General features: G+C 45.1%; 4 protein-coding genes across 4 annotated transcripts; 2 read left to right on the forward strand and 2 right to left on the reverse strand.

Moving 5' to 3' along the window:
• Positions 1–8,556: 8,556 nt before the first annotated feature.
• CLUP02_18249 (uncharacterized protein) lies at positions 8,557–9,284 on the forward strand (the record flags this gene model as incomplete). Its single annotated transcript, XM_049297151.1, has 5 exons — positions 8,557–8,641; positions 8,700–8,781; positions 8,843–8,905; positions 8,957–9,055; positions 9,110–9,284. The coding sequence occupies 5 exons, from the start codon at positions 8,557–8,559 to the stop codon at positions 9,282–9,284; spliced, it is 504 nt and encodes a 167-aa protein (XP_049138375.1).
• A 158-nt stretch (positions 9,285–9,442) lies between these two features.
• On the forward strand, positions 9,443–11,745 carry CLUP02_18250 (GMC oxidoreductase; the record flags this gene model as incomplete). The annotated part of the gene is made up of 8 exons (XM_049297152.1): positions 9,443–9,635; positions 9,694–9,727; positions 9,784–10,045; positions 10,121–10,247; positions 10,311–10,558; positions 10,616–10,829; positions 10,885–11,639; positions 11,713–11,745. 8 exons carry the CDS (start codon positions 9,443–9,445, stop codon positions 11,743–11,745), a joined length of 1,866 nt encoding a protein of 621 aa, XP_049138376.1.
• A 499-nt stretch (positions 11,746–12,244) lies between these two features.
• Positions 12,245–13,591, reverse strand: CLUP02_18251 (uncharacterized protein; the record flags this gene model as incomplete). Its single annotated transcript, XM_049297153.1, has 5 exons — positions 12,245–12,308; positions 12,373–12,533; positions 12,592–13,001; positions 13,074–13,387; positions 13,467–13,591. 5 exons carry the CDS (start codon positions 13,589–13,591, stop codon positions 12,245–12,247), a joined length of 1,074 nt encoding a protein of 357 aa, XP_049138377.1.
• A 357-nt stretch (positions 13,592–13,948) lies between these two features.
• CLUP02_18252 (U-box domain-containing protein) lies at positions 13,949–15,892 on the reverse strand (the record flags this gene model as incomplete). The annotated part of the gene is made up of 7 exons (XM_049297154.1): positions 13,949–14,047; positions 14,105–14,240; positions 14,307–14,476; positions 14,527–15,076; positions 15,195–15,391; positions 15,450–15,502; positions 15,559–15,892. The coding sequence occupies 7 exons, from the start codon at positions 15,890–15,892 to the stop codon at positions 13,949–13,951; spliced, it is 1,539 nt and encodes a 512-aa protein (XP_049138378.1).
• Positions 15,893–16,228: the final 336 nt, after the last annotated feature.

Consider the following 16,228-nt stretch of genomic DNA (forward strand, 5'->3'; position numbering starts at 1 on the left):
GTTTATATCCCCAATAAGTAAGGGCTTCTGAGGGGCTTCTTTATGGTATTAATACGGCTCGAGTAAGGATATATAGAATATATCGTATATTCTATACTACGTCGGTACGTCTAGTTAGTAAGCGACCCCCGCCGTTTTAACTATTAATTTAACTTTAAATAGGCCTAGATACTTATTAACTAACTTCTAGCTAAGACGCTACTTCCTAATATTCTTTTTTAATAATAATACCTAGTTACTTACTTTATATAATATATTTATCTTAGCTTTATTAGCTTATTATTTATACGTCTTGCGTGCTTTTTATATAAAGGGTCGTAGAGCTTTTTAATTAGCTCGTAATCGGGCCGCACGCTCCTTAGCTAAGATATTTTATATACCGTCTCAAGTCCTCGTTAAGATCGATATAAGGTACGTAAGTAAGAACCTAAGTAGGGCCTTAGTAAGCGCTTTATAAATTACTAAGTACTAAGCGTTATTATATATAAACTCGGCTAAGTAAAGACGCTATACCTAATCCGATTAGTCCTAAGTATAAAAGTAGCGAAAGTATTATTCTAAGTATTAGTTCTACCGTTCTATTTAACTATCCGTTTATAAATAGAACGCGGTACTAAGACGCCTCTTTATTATTAAAAGGTAGTAAAAATAAGTCTAAAACTTACTTATAAATAACGACCCCCTATTAGAGACGATCCCTTTAGGTATTCTAAACTTAGTAAAGATCTTTATAAATAAGAGGTCTGCGAATCCTTAGGCTATAAGGGTCGTCCTCGTAGTAATATAGACGCTATATTTCGTAAATCGGTCTATTATAATGAGTACTGCGTCGTAGGGGCGCCTCCCGATTAGCGTAGTTAATATAAGTAAGCCCGTAATAAAGTTTAGTAATATCTCTTACTATAGCCTAATTAGGGTAAGTAGAGGGCATAATAAGCTATACGGCTTATAATAACGAGGCTTCGTCCGCTAGTATATTATATAAGTATTAATATAACTTTTTATATCCCTACTTATTTTATCTTAATAATAGTAGCGTTTTAGTAGCGCTATTATCCGTTTTATATTATAATATCCCGCTATAGGCACATCGTAATATACTTTAATAACCTCCCTCCTTAGCCCCTTATATAACGGTATATAAGCGTAGCTACCGTAATATAATAACTTTTAAAGTCGTATACCTAGCTCTATTATTACTTCTTCCTAACTAAGCAAGGCCGTCGGTTCCTCTTAATTTATTACTTATCCCTTATAAAAGCGTCCTCTTATTTAGTAGCCCGTAGTCGACTTATTATTAATAACCCCTCTTTATTAAATACTATTTTAAGTACTCTTATTATATTAGAGTCCTATAGAACGAGTAGCTCGCGATTTATAGTTTTAATAATAAGCTTAAATAGCTCTTTAAGTACTACGTTATAACTCTAATACCTTAGGCTCGTAGCCCTATTATACCTCTCGAGGTACTCCTCGGAGTTCCCTCGAGCTAGAGCTCTTAACCTCCTTTACTTATTTCTTCGTATTATTACTAGTTCTATTTCTAAAATACTTACTATCCTTTTTACTTAAGAGCCGCTCCCGTAGCTCGTCCTCGTATATTTTATTATTATAACTCTAAGGGGCTCTTATATATTTTTAGCGTTATAAAGGTCTTCTTTTATCTTTAATAATAGCTCCTCCGCTCCGTTATTATTATTACTTTTATTATAATTAAGTCTTTATAATAGTCTATTTGCTAGGTTCTTTATACTTAGCTTAAACCTAATCTCGATATTAAACGCTACGAGTTTATCTAGTTAGCGTAACTATTTCCTATTTAGTCTCTTTTTTATATTTAGGAACTATAGGTTAAAATAATTTATAAATACTACGACTTAATTTTAGCTATAAGCGAGGTAGTATTACTAGTTCCTTAGTACGTTTATAATAGTTAGTAGCTCTACGTCTTTTATACCGTAGCGGCTCTCCGTATCCGTTAATTTCCTTAACCTATAAGTAATTAGGTACTAATTACCCTTAAATAATTACGTAATTACTAAGCTAATAGCTCGAGCCGAAGCGTCTATTTATAACTATATAGGTAAAGTAAGGTCGAAATATTATAGTATTAGCGCGTTAATAAATATTATTAATAGCTTCTTAAATAACTCTACGGCTAGTATTAGTAACTCTAATTATCCTAGTTTTGCCTTCCTTAGTAAGTCTATTAGAGGTACCGTTATCTTAGCGTAGTTACTAATAACTTTATAATAGAACCCCGTAAATCTAAGGAACGTCTATATATTTTTAACGCTCCTCGGAAGTAGTTAATTTATTATAGCTTCGGTGCGCACGGGTTTTATTTTTACGCCTTTATTAAATATAATATACCCTAAGAATCCTATACGTAATATATAGAACTCGTATTTACTACTATTTAAATATAAGTTCTATTACTATAGTCTCTATAGTACGCTACGTACGTACTCTTTATACGCTACGTAGTTATTACTATATATTAAAATATTATCTAGGTATATAATATAAACGGTATTAACTAGGCCACTTAGAACGTTATTAATATACGCTTAGAAAGTCGCGGGCGCGTTAGTTAGCCCGAAAGGTACGACTAAGTACTCGAACTACCCGTATTTAGTATAAAAAGCCGCTTTTTACTTATTACCCTCGGCTATACGTATATAGTAGTACGCGTTCTTAAGGTCTAGCTTCGTAAAAATAGAGGTATTAAATAGTCTATTTAATATCTCTCTAATTAGTAATAGCGGCGTTCTATCTTTTTATATAATCTTATTAATCGCTCTATAGTTAACGTAAAGTCGTAGCTCTCCTCTTTTTTTAAGTATAAAAAGGATAGGTACTCTTACCGGGCTTATAGAGGGGCATATCTAGCCCCTAGCCTCTGTTTTTATTAAATAGTTACGTAAGATCTCGAGCTTATAGTTCGATAGTAAGTAAATAGGTCCCTAGGGGATAGGCGCCGCGTCGTTTAGCTTAATATAGTAGTTATATAATGCTCTATTTAGTAGCGAGATAGCTTTCTTTTTTAAAAATAAGTTATTAAAGTCTTAGTAGCGTAGCTTTTAGTCCTCGGCTATGCTTATTAATACTACGTCGCTATTTATAGCTAGGTTAATTATAATATATACGAGTATTACTAAAACTAAGTCGTTTAGTAGCCCCTTCTTTAGGGCGTCTAAGCAGATATATTATTCGTAAATTAGATATTACTACTTCTTTTACTTCTAACTAATTAGTAAGTCGATATCCTCTAGCTAGGGGAAACTAAAGATAAGCATAGGTACCGTAATATTAGCTATTACGAAGCGATATAGCTATATCTCCGTTACGTAGTTATTATTAGTAATTTAAAGCCGTAAGTAGTAGCTTCTTAGCGTCTCTATCTATTTACCCTCGACGTTTATTAACTATAGTAATAAGTAAATTCGTAGATTAGCGTTAAAGCTATTAAGTAGCCCGATACTAATTACGTTCCCTTCTATTCCTAAATTAATAAGGGCGCTTAGCTTCTCTTATATATAGTTTAGGTATATATAGGTCGGGACGTCTAAGCGCCGCCCTTATTAATCGCTAGCTACTCTCTTTACTAAGATAGTATTCGAGCTCGTTACTAATCCGCGCTACTCGGCTAGGGCGAGGTCTAATTAATAGCTAGCGGCCTTATGCCCCTTTTAATTATATTTATAGTATATAATGCTCGGGTAGCTATTAGTAAGGTACCTAGTTTTACTATAGTTATAGTATTATTAATACTACTCCCGTAGTTATGGGTAATCTTTTATAATATAGCTAGTCTCTTTATAATTATAATACGTAATATCCTTACTAAGTAAGTTATAGCGTGTTCTTTACGTATTTAACTTATTAGCGCCCTAATATCTTCTTACTAGCTCGTTTAAGTTTAAGTTAAAATATTACCTAGGGGACGTTCGTAAGCTCCTTATTAATAGCGAGGATTATTTAATACGTCTTATTAGTAATACTAACTATAAGTAAGTCCGTAGAAGTTCTATTTATAATATTATTACGAGGTATAGTTCGGGCCGTAGTTTACTTATTAATATAGAGATCCTCTATTTCTTTATCGGGATATATTCTAATTCTATTTTAAGCTTATTAATACGGCTAACGAACTCGTTAACTTTCTCTTTTTAGCTTTACGAGGCGCTATTTAGTTATATACTCGCTACTATTCCTTAGCTAGCGGGATCGGATAGGTTATTTTATAAAAAGGTCTTTAGTTCTTTTTATATAACCTAGTTTATTATAAAACCGGGGGTCCTTTAGTAGTTAAAAATATAGTATATTTAAGAGGTTTTTACGCTACTACTTAGGTAGCTAACTATATATACTATTTTATTACGGTCTGTTCTTATTTATTAAGCTTATAAGTTAAAGTAATAGTAATAGTTAAAAAAGAAGCTCTATAAATCCCGTGCCGATTTATTAATATATAATAAGTTAAAGAGGGATAGTGGTCTAAACGTAGACGTTCTGCTTATAGTACTTACTTAAGTTAAAAAAGAGCTAGTAAATAGGGGCTTAGGTAGTACGAACTCGTCGCTTTATTATCGCTCGAGCGGCGCTTTAAGTACGGCTTTACTTATCGAACTATCCTTAGTCCGGGGGTTTACGTTTCTATTTATATTAAAACTAATATCCGAGGCTATTATAGCTAAGACCGTAGTCCTTAGCGCGGGGACCGGGCTATCCGAGGAGCTCTATAAGCGTTTTAAATTTACTTATCTTTTATATAAGCGCTCTTCGTACGTTATAATAAGGATTTCTTTTTTTAATTATCGTTCTTATTCTTATAGTTTTATTAGCTTATTACTTATTATTTAGTTTAAGTATTAATAAGTAAGGGTAAGAAGTTCGCTATTTTATTTAAAATTCGTTAATACTCTTAGTAATACGGTCTTTTTACGTCGCTACTACGTTAATAATCCTATTACGCTTTATTTTTATATCGTTTATTAAGGAAGAGGCGACTCTAGGGGGTCTAATAGAAAAGAGTCGTTTTTTTTTTATTATCGTAGCGCTAACTACGCTCTCTCGCTACGTCTCGTTCTTATTAACATTTTAAGCTTCTAGCCTAGTCCCCTTTATAAGTAGAGATTTTAGACTATTAATAAGTATATAATATAGGGAAGAAGCTTATAGAGGCTAACTATTATTAGAGTTTAAAAGAGGAATTACTAAAATCTGCCCTTCTCTCGAGGTATATTACTAGCGCTCTATATATACCTAAGCTGCTCCTTTATTACTTAGTCCCCCTCTTTATGCCCCCCTAAGCTATCCCTTAACCGACGAGGCCTGACCGGCGAGGCCTAATACATAGCTACCGATTCTATAACTATTGCGCGGCTCGCCTTCGATATAATATCGTAATAAGACACACTAGCATCGCGCTAGGCCAGAACTCTATATTCTTCTAACTATAAAAGATATCTAAGGGATAGTATATGCCAAATGGATCTGGGTGCGTGGAAGGACAACTCAAGCTAGTTCATCCGCCCCAAACTGATGGAAGTAACAAGATTCATCTTAAAGGCTTACCAGCAGAAGAAAAAGAATAGCTCCAAGCTTCCTAGCCGACGAAGCCCGAGGCAAGTCTTACCTCCTCTCGACCAGCCAGAGTACGCCGCTAGAGTGCGGCGCACAACATCAGTAATCACATACAAGCTGTGCTTTCATGAGGTCCATAGGTTGGGCTGAATGCTGAAAGCCATGCCCCCTCCTTTGCTCTTTTATCTCTTATACATCACTTACACATCACGGCGAGTTCCTTTTTGGGAAAGTCTGTGAACCTACGTGTAACCGATGGGCCCCGGCAGCCCCGCGGTTCCGGCAATGCTTCGGGTCCACCTGCGGCATCCGCTCGTAGGCCGAGCTCCGGCGCTTAGGTCCCATAATTCAAACTCTGAGAAAGATACTATTACGAGGGCCTAAAATTTGAGGTCATTCCTTAGGATCATGGAATTACAGTTGTATGGCTTCGCGTGTTCTAAGAGTTTCCTGAATCTGACTAGCAGGAAACAGTACTCCCCTGTTCAATCAATATCGGAAACTTGAAGGGGCTTCTAACTGGGCAGAATTTGCGGGGGCTGAGCAACTCTCAAACTACTGCGCAATCCAATGTCCTTGCTACGCTGGCCAAGTCTGTCGCGGAATACCCCTATTCTTTGTAGAAGGGGCTTTCTTGATGCCTTTGCCTAGAAAGTTGGCCAGTGGCTTCCTGTCTTTTGGGATGACCTGAACAAGATAATTCTCGGCAAAGCATTTTTTGCTACTTACCTAGACTCAAGACTCAAGAGATGTCATTGATTAACGAAGCGGAGACTTTCTTTACGTGACCCCATTGCGCCTGTTAAATGGAGACAACATTAAATCCCGAACCCACCGGGCCACAGCCTGCAAGCCCCAGTTTCAAATGACATCAAGTCCTCTGCTAACCTGACAGCAGATTGTGGCAGTACGGAGTACTCCATATATCAGCCATCAATACTTGACCTTGGCGAGCCAGTGGGATTGCGTCCAGAACGGTGTCGGCCGATCCGGCAGTTGCGGCTCCTGCGAGGTCACGCTGCAAAAAGGGGAATGTTGCAGGAGACCCTCAACCAAGGCAACTAATGTCCGCGTCCGCGTCTCTTGGGAGCCTTGGCTTGCGACCGCGACAATAGAAGGTCGAGCTATGATAGTCCCTTGCATGCGATAGATTGAACCAGCTTCTCGGGTTGCCTCACATGTCGCGCTTGTTTTTATAGGCTTGATTTCTGATACTGCCCCAGTTATCGACTCCATTGGCCGCCTGATTTAGGGTTTAGAGGCTTCAGATGAACGAGTCTTGACAGGCATCTTCATGTCATGCATGCCAGAACACTGGATACTGAGTTGCCCGAGTAACCTGTTTGCAGTGATGCTTTGACCACCCTCGTCAGCTTCAGCCAGGTCGGCAGGTCGCCGACTTAGCTTGAGTGAAAGGTGAAACTCGCACCAAGTCGCACGTTTGGAAGTCAGTCATCTTGGTCACTGGAGCCTCGTAAGTTCATCCAAACTGTTTCTAGACTTCTATCGAGAAATCGAATTCTCATCACGAGCTTTTTAGAGACCGAACTAAAGTCTTAGAAAAGTCCATGTGTCAAACAACCTTCATTATAGTTTACCGTCCCGACCTGCAGGTCTAGAATGTATTTGGAAGAGTTGAAGCATCTTCTTACTCTTGTCCTATGATTCATCGCAAAACACTCTTGATATGTCTATGTAATCAAGCCAAATTCGAGTCTCAGCGAGATTGGTTTGCTCAACGAGACGAGCCTGCAAATCACCGTGTAATGTGGGACAGATGGGCCTGAACGGTCGTGGTATGCCGTAAACTTGACAGCAGTAGATGGAAGGTTAGGTCAGGTCGGCTTTGACGGCGCTGAATATTGGTCGATAAGCAAGCCTGGGCCGTTTTAATGCCTCGGCTCAAAACGTGGCAACTAACATAAGCGACAAAGTTTAGTCCCCCATACGTGCCGTTGGAAGCTCAAAGTGCTTTTTGGGGGCGTTGTAGAGTAGGTAGCTTGCGAATGACGCTTAGAACATTCCAAGCCAACGACTCGCTGTATTAGGCCAAGTGGATGTAACCCCTAGCTACGCAAATGACAGGGCTTGAGAGGAAGTTGTATTCGTACGTGCGAGGGGAGGGTGGCATGCAGCAAGACGATCTAGTGAAGGTTGCATAATCCCATCGACCACATCGCGGGGGTGGCCAACTTCACATGTGCTACCCGTTTTGTGGCGTCAATAACCGACTGTCATCTTGCGTCGAGACAGACAAGATGATCAGTAAACCGCGTTGTGAGCTAGTCGTTGTGAATCGCGAGAACACGCGCACCAATGCCCTAGCGCCATCGGTTTAGCGGATCGGTGCTGCGCCATGTCTCAAATGCACCCATTTCACTAGGTAAGATAGAAGAAGACTAACCAGCCGTTGGACGAACAGACAATGCGTGATGGTGCTCACGTCTCAATGGGACTCGCATGTACCTATTGTCTCCTCGACCTTCTCTACAGATTCGATGCAGCGGGTTTCTTACAGACACTGGCGCGCCAATTGTAGAAGGTAACCTAAGCGAGAAGCCACCCACCTCTTCCAAGCCTCAATAGATGCCATTCATCTACTAAGAATACACACATGACTTGAACAAGGCAAGTTTAACTGCGAATAGTTTGCGATATGTCTTAGGAGCTGTGCTATCGAAACAGACGGCATTTGAGATTCGCTGGTGGCCGTGAGGCAGTGTTAAACACCAAAGAGGCAGGTTAGTAAATACAATGACTTACAAGTTGTGGAGTACAGAGTAGTGGGAAAGAAAAATGTCTCTTGCCGCTCGCGCCGGCACCCTGCCGACTCTGGGGATGTGTGTAAAGGAGGGACGGAATCGAGAGGGATGCTGGGATGCACAAGACTGGGGCTCCTTGCATCTGAATCGCGGAACCAGGGTTGTCTGGGGTGCCGCGCATCCTTTTTAGGGATTGTATTCGGCGATGGGACGAATCTGGATACCGGCGATCATCCCCGATCGCCATGGGCTACTGCAGCGTACATCAAGACCTTACGAGACAACCGAGGGTCACTTTACAGCCTCTTGGCTCAATCAACCCTAAAAGACTGTATCGTCGCCTTTGAGCTCAGCTGAGAATGTTGGTCAGCGTGACTAGACGAGCTACCGCGCGGGGCCAAATCGACGCTTTTGTTCGACGTTTCGACCAGTATGAACCTTAAATGATTCAGTAACCATGCATCGGCACATTTCTCGCAACCGCTTCCTAGCTGCAATCTCCGGATGACCTGTCCCAGAAACCGGTTCTACTCCACTTGGCCTGTCAACCACGTGTGGCAGTTACAGCTGTTGTTGCTGAGCAAGCAATCGCTAACACGCTGCAGATATTGCGCCACCCAAGACAGCTCAGATAGAGCCAGGGATGTTGTGTGCATTTATCCGACCCTGCCCTTGCCCCCCTCCTTTCCCCTGATGCTCTTCCCGTAACCCCTTGTCTTTCTTTTGTCCATTCTACTGGAGCAAGTACGGATCCGTAGGTGTTATTCGGTCTGGGCCAATATGTCGTCGTTTAACGCGAGCAGCGCTTGTCTCTCGGCTGCCTTGTTTCCCCTGACCGTTGTGGGGAAGAGAGTTCACAATCGGCAGGTAAGACCGGCAGCATCAATAGCAGGCAAATTCGAAGTCTTGGAGGGTCATTATCAGACGAAGTAGTCCCATCTTTAGGGGCATGTTAAATCATATATCGGGTCGTCCCGAGTCGAGATACAATTCTGCAACATCTTGCGTCTCTACTCACTCGTTACACCTTTGTACATACGCACAAACACTCGTTCCTTTGCTCTTAAAGTCCCACTCAGACACTAGTCACCATGGCGTACGTCGTGAAGATGGCTGTGGCTGTGGCAGCAATGCCGCTCCTCGGAGCGCTTGCTCGTCCGTCCTCTCCTTCAGTCTGTCTCAAGCGACAGAACGACACAAATTTGCTGCCGAGCTACGACTACATCGTTGTTGGCGCCGGTGCCAGTGGACTTACTGTTGCTAACCGCCTTTCGGAAGACCCTGGTAAGTGGCAGAACACTCTAAAGCGTCAATCAACGAATCAATAACTGACTTGGCATAGCCGTAACTGTTCTTGTTATCGAGGCTGGTGATCTGTGAGATTGCCCAAATGGACCAACAAAATTTTCATGTTCTGACGTATGACTTCTAGTGACGCGGGCGAGGATTACGTTAAGATCCCTGGATTGACTGGCGGCGCCGTTGGAACCAAGTACGACTGGAACACGACCTACGCCGCAAACGACGCCCTTGGAGGCCGGTCTGTCTCGATTCCCCAGGGAAGAGTTGTTGGAGGTTCAACTAAGCTTAACCGCATGGTATTCGACCGGGGCTCAAAGTCTGATTACGATCGTTGGAAAAGCCTCGGAGCCACAGGATGGAACTGGGATTCTTTGCTTCCTTATTTCAAGAAGGTAAGTGCTTGTGTCCCCTAGTGAAAATCGTGAAGGTAAATCGTGTCGGTAATCTAACTCTATTTCACCCTACAGAACGAGAAGTTCACACCCCCGAAGGCCGACATCGTCTCTGAGTGGGGCGTCCAGGTTGATGATGCTGCTCACGGCACCGATGGGTTGATGCAGGTCACCTACTCGCCTTTCTTCTGGCCTACAACTAGTTGCGTCTCTCCTACTCAAAACCATCGTAATGTCTAGGGACACGATCTAACCTCCTAAATAGAGTTCATGATCGACGCTGTTAAGGAGCTTGGAATCACCGTTGCGAAGGACCAGGCCAACGGTAGCCCAATTGGAGGTTACTTCTGCCCTCACAACCAGGACCCGACTTCCTCCACTCGCTCCTCCGCCAGAGAGGCTTACTACGATAACTTCACTGGACGCAAGAACCTCCACCTTCTCACCGGACGCCAGGTTACCAAGGTTGTCACCAGCGGGTCAGGGGATGCCATCAAGGCTACGGGCGTTGAGGTGAGTTAAGGCTGCTCAGCCTTTCAAATGATATCATCCAGCTAATGTTGTGTTCAGTTTGCCGCCAGCAAGGGCGCTCAGGCGCAGACTGCCACTGCTGCCAAGGAAGTTATCCTGGCTGCTGGAGCTCTGCACTCGCCCCAGATTCTTCAGGTTTCCGGCATTGGCGACCCGGCTCTGCACACCAGCATCAACGTCCCTACTGTTGTCGATCTCCCCGCCGTCGGCCAGAACCTCCACGACCACGTGATGCTGACTGTTGTTAACACCAGTATGAAACTTCTAATCTGAGATTGTCCTGACGCCAGCTGACTTGAAAACCCTAGTTAACACCACTCTGCCCGTCGGCTCTCTGCTCCAAAGCAACGCCACCTTCGCCGCCGAGGCTAGAGCCCAGTACGACAGCCAGAAGAACGGCCCTCTCAGCTCTCCCACCGGCGACTTCCTCACTTTCCTCCCGCTCTCGACATACTCCAAGGCTGTCGATACCCTCAGCTCCGAGGCGTCCGCCCAGGATGGAACCACTTTCTTGCCTTCAGGCGCCCCCGCTGAGGTGGTCAAGGGATACCAGGCACAACAGAAGGTCCTCAACGAACGTCTCACCGCCACCGACTCTGCACTCCTCGAGTTGATTTGGGCCGATGGTGTTGTTGTTCTCGGTCTTCAGCACCCCTACTCCCGTGGCTCCCTCAAGGCTGCTTCCTCCAGCACTTTCGATGCTCCCACCGCCGACTCCGCGTTCCTAAAGAACCCCCTCGATGTTTCTTTCTTGGTCGAGGGTGTCAAGTTCGCTCGCACCATCGCCGGCACCGAAGCCGTCAAGCCCCTTCAGCCCTTCGAGGTCGTTCCTGGCGCTAACGTTACCACTGACGCTGCCATCACCGACTTCGTTCGCCAACAGAGTGGTACTTTATTCCATCCCGTTGGTACCTGCAAGTTGGGCGCAAGAGAGGAGGGTGGTGTCGTTGATGCCAGCCTGAAGGTCTATGGCATCAGCGGACTCCGCGTTGTTGACGCCAGCATCATGCCTCTTGTTCCTGCCACTCACATTATGACTACAGTCTATGCTGTTGCTGAGAAGGTAAGCTCTAATTAACATCATTAAGCGCTTCTGTGCCGTACCTGAGATCGTCCGCTAATAATTCTGATTTTAGGCTGCCGACATCATCAAGGGCAAGACCGCATAGAGGGAATGATGATCATGAAGCACGCTTATTTTCAAGGGGCGGAATTCAGTTTACCCCGGCCCATGTACATGCAACCCAAAATAGCATTTAGCAAGATTTAGCTCTTTTATGTCGATACAAAACCACAGGTTTTATGAACCAGCCTCGAGGTGATTCTCTTGAGCAAACTTGTTCCTCCTCTCAAGTCATAAATCTGGCTTGTGTGTCTCACCTCGCACTATCCGATGACATTGGAACAACATGTAGATCTCTTTTACGATGACATGATTTCATTACGAGAAGATGAGCTCAAATTCAACAAATATTTACGTAGCTTGATTTGTGGTGAACCTCCTGCACTGATGGCCGACATTCAAGCGCTGTATTTAACAAACTGAATAGGCTTCAAGTGTAGCTAAGAATCAAGATAACCATGTAGTTCTGAGCAAGCTTAGACGATGGATCTTGGGTCAGGCAAGAACGATGGAAGCATATTCTATACTTTAACCAACCAGAACGATTAAACCCAATTCATTGACTCCTTGAGCAGGGGCATGTTAGTTGATATCGGCCCGCCTGACTTTCTTCATCGACTTGACAGACAATCGGCATCCCGCTACGAGAAGATCTTCGGCGCAATTAGCCCACCTCAAAGCGCTTATTCCATATCGTTCTCCAACTTTGAGCCAAGACCTGACTTGAAGAGGACAAGTGCCTTCCATCACAAGCTCTTCCGCAGACTCGGGGCGTTCTTCCTCGCTCCCTCTGATTCGCATTTTCTTCTGTTTGGCCTTACAATTTGAGGTGATCTCAGGCCATGGAACTTAGTGTAAGTCCTGTGTCCTCACTTGGCCGGGTTCGACCTACCATGCATATCTTGAGATCTCCAGTGCCTGAAACTTCGCTGATGACGAAGAAATGGCCATAGGCTCGCTGGGGTGGGCCTTCAATGAATCCCTTCGGCAATGCTTCGGAGGGCTTCAAGATGCATCCCACATATTCAGGATTCAAGTCATTTTCCGGTTTGTTCTCGACTTTTACCCACTCCGAATTATGATCATTGCCCTCGTGTACGTTTGTGTTGGTAACCATAGCAGTATCATGTTGGCTCACGGATCGAGACAATGTTGTCGGTTGCGTTGTGCGATGCTCGTTCTTGGATGAAACGCCAAATCGATTAGATGTCGGGATTATGGGTAGAGGTGGCATGGCTGACACAAATAAAGAGTCTGTTTCAATATGGTGAAGGAAGTTATCGCTGGTTGGCTGGCTACAATCTCAAATCAAAGTAGCAGTCGCGGTACGTGTCAATGTTCTACTCTGGTCTAGATCAATGTGGTTTCGAAAACAGATTTCAAGAACATGTTGGACGGGAAAAGCACCCGCACAGCCTGGTGTGATTGTCTCCCAACCTTGGCGGCTTAGGCCACTTCCGTAACCCAGGAAATACGCAGGAAAGGTCTGGTGGCTACTGTCACTTGTGTATCTTATTGGACGGCAACAGGCCGTGGGCGGAAGACTGCATCGCCTGATGCCAAATCGAGACGGCCAGTCTTTTGGTGCTCTAATTGGATGAGCGAGGTCAGAAGAAGCCAGAGTCTCGCTCAGTCTTGGCAAAACTTCTGTTTTCAAGATGTTGACTCCATCCAATTCTACTCTAGCACTATGAGACAAGATAGAGAAAAAGAAGGGTCTGTGGAGTCAATCAAAAGAGAAGGCTGGCTGTGGTCGAGAAGATAGACATCGCATCTGTAGCGCCCCATGAAATACTTCTCTCCCCCCTCCCCAAGAACACACCCGTGTTCGACCCGGAAGCCTCACGATGATTCACACAATTGGCAAAACGGGCGTGCTTATCCAGCGCCATGCTCTCACATGCCTACCTCTATATCGGGATATCTTGCTTTTCGTAATAACGGCCTACGAGCTTGATTGATGTGGAGGAATGCAACTTGACCGCTGCATCACCCCCAGTACAGTCGTTTTACACGACAGAAGTCCAACCTTGAGAGCGGGATTATTGTCTCGTCAAACCTAAAGAGTGAGTAATTTCCACAGAGGGGCTTTCAATTCAAGCCTTGAATGCATGTAGCAGTCAATCAACGCAGCTAGATTGCCGTTGACTGATTGTAGTGACGGACGAGGCTAGGGAGCACTACTCTTAACCTTGACGCAATTCAAGGCTAGTCCAAAGATTTCATGCTAGTCGTGTCTGTTGCAGCTTTCAGGGTTGAGTGGCCCGTAAGAGGAATACCATCAACATCCTAGCAGCCAGAGCTCCGTCAGAAACTGCTTTCAGGTGCTGTGATGCGTTAATGCTAGTCTATCTACAAATGATCACAGCATCTAAGCCAGGTTGCATTCTTGTTCCCTCCTAGACTTTGGGACTGGGGTTGTGTATGTATTGATGGAGCTCCTGAGAAAAGCTTCCCCGAGGTCTATAGTCGCTGAGTAGCGATTGTGAAGTCGTGTTCAACTCGGTATTCTTCGCGCCCAACGAGACCATGAACGCCGTGCTATGCAATTGATTGAAATCAGAGGGTGCCGCCATCATATTTGCAAGCTCAACTCCGTGAGACTACCAGTCCACTGCCCAGCCATTCTCCTCGAGGAACTCTTCACAGGCTTGTCTCAGGCCAAGATTAGGCCTCAACTCGGATGGCAGTAGGGGCTCGCGTGTGAGGGGATCGCTGGGGTGACGACGGAGATGTTCCATGATTGATGCCCTCTCGTAAGACTTTCCAGTCTTTGTCTGTGAGCGTGTTAGGAGGCAGCAAGCAAGCAGCAAGTAGACTGACTCACCAGTACAGGATCGACCATAATGCCGAAGCTGATGTCATCGATGGCCCACTCCGGAACCTCACGTCTCTTCTCCTCGGCAGAGCGACTCTTCTCAAAGGTGCTTCTCAGTATCTCGATCTTTTGCTCCCATTCAGCCTCAATCTCTCTCTTTTCCCCGTCGTCCATTGCGTTCGTAAGGGCTTGTTCACGTTCTTTCTCCATCAGCTCAATGACTTCGTTTTCGAGGTGTCGTGCTTCCCGTGTTCGCCGCTTCTCCATCCAATCCCATCTATCCTTCTTCGCGCGCAACACTTGAGCGGTGATGGCCGCCAGTGACTTATCGCCGGTCTGTACGCAAAGCTGGTGGGCCTTTTGTGCATTCGTGAGGGCCGAATCGTAGTCCTTGAGGGCGAGCTGGGCTTGGGAGAGGTAGTAGTGGGCCTTGAGGTTGTCGGTTGTAAGTCCGAGACACGATTCACAGTCGGACACAACCGAATCCCATATCTCGAGCTTGAGGCGTGCCATTGCGCGGTTGGTGTATAGAGCGGGGTTCTTCGGGTCGGCAATGATGCTATAATAGGCCAAGAATTAGCTTCTCAGTCGATAGGATTGCCATGTCTAGCTGTCTGGAATACATAGCAGGTGGATCAGGCTGGGGCTGGCTCTGGATTCGTTTAGGTGAAGCTTACGCCTTGGAATACAGGGCCTCCGCGCCAGCATAGTCGCCCTGCTGGAAGTGGCGATTGCCTTCTTCCTTGAGCTGTATTGACCTCGACATTATGCTGCTGTTCCCTTTGCAATGTGTAGTTGTGGTTCGGAGGGTACAGTCCCAGTCCAATATTGAAGGATTGGAACTAGTAAGCGGAGGAGACGGTTCAGCGGCGGGCTGGAAGAACAGGTATTCAGTCGTATTATAAAGATGCAAAGTAGACGCCGAATGCAACGGTGCAACCTTGGCGAGTCTCGCCGTTCAAGTAGAAATCAGCCCAAGAGTTGTCTGTCGAGGCTCAGAACACCGAGACAGAAGGCTGCGCAGAAGCCAAGGAGGGTGACCTTCAATGCGTACTGAGGCGTACGGACTGCATTCAGGGAAATTGGTTCGGTGATGAGGAGACAGGTATCCGGCTCGGTGAATGGTGTGGAGGAGAAGCCGTTGGGCACACCGGCTGCTGCAGCTCAGCCTCGGGGCGTCAATATGGTGTGCCAGTCGAAGATTCAGCACCCTCCGACGTTGCTGCTGCTGCTGCAGTACTTGGTCGCTGCTGTCACCACTCCAGTGGACGTTGAACGCGGGACCCCCGCCAACCCGCGCCGATGGGTTGGACGTGGATTCCAAGGGTCGCTTTCTCCGCCGACCCCACCTTCGCCCGGGACTTGCGGCTGTCATTACCTTCTCGAATCTTCCGCTTAGAAATGGGTGGCTGAGCCTAGGCCGATGCTCGTCCGACCACGTGATGTGGCTCAACAGCCTGCAAGTGTCACTCGGGCCCGCGAACTCGGCCGGAAGTGGGCCCTCCCATACATCGGCACGGAGATCTTCAAGTTCAAGTGCCTTATCCTTACGGGATCTTCTCCGTACCTTACCTACTATCGAGACCTAAGTGCAATTCTCGACTACTCCTCCGACAGTAACGGCAGTAGCCCTTTTTCTTCGATTGACACACAACACAGTTCACACGACCAAGCCCCCCACATTTTACGTGCAATTTCTCGTCAACTACCA

The sequence above is a fragment of the Colletotrichum lupini genome, chromosome 10 (genome assembly GCF_023278565.1).
Source record: "Colletotrichum lupini chromosome 10, complete sequence".
In the NCBI taxonomy this organism is placed as follows: domain Eukaryota; kingdom Fungi; phylum Ascomycota; class Sordariomycetes; order Glomerellales; family Glomerellaceae; genus Colletotrichum; species Colletotrichum lupini.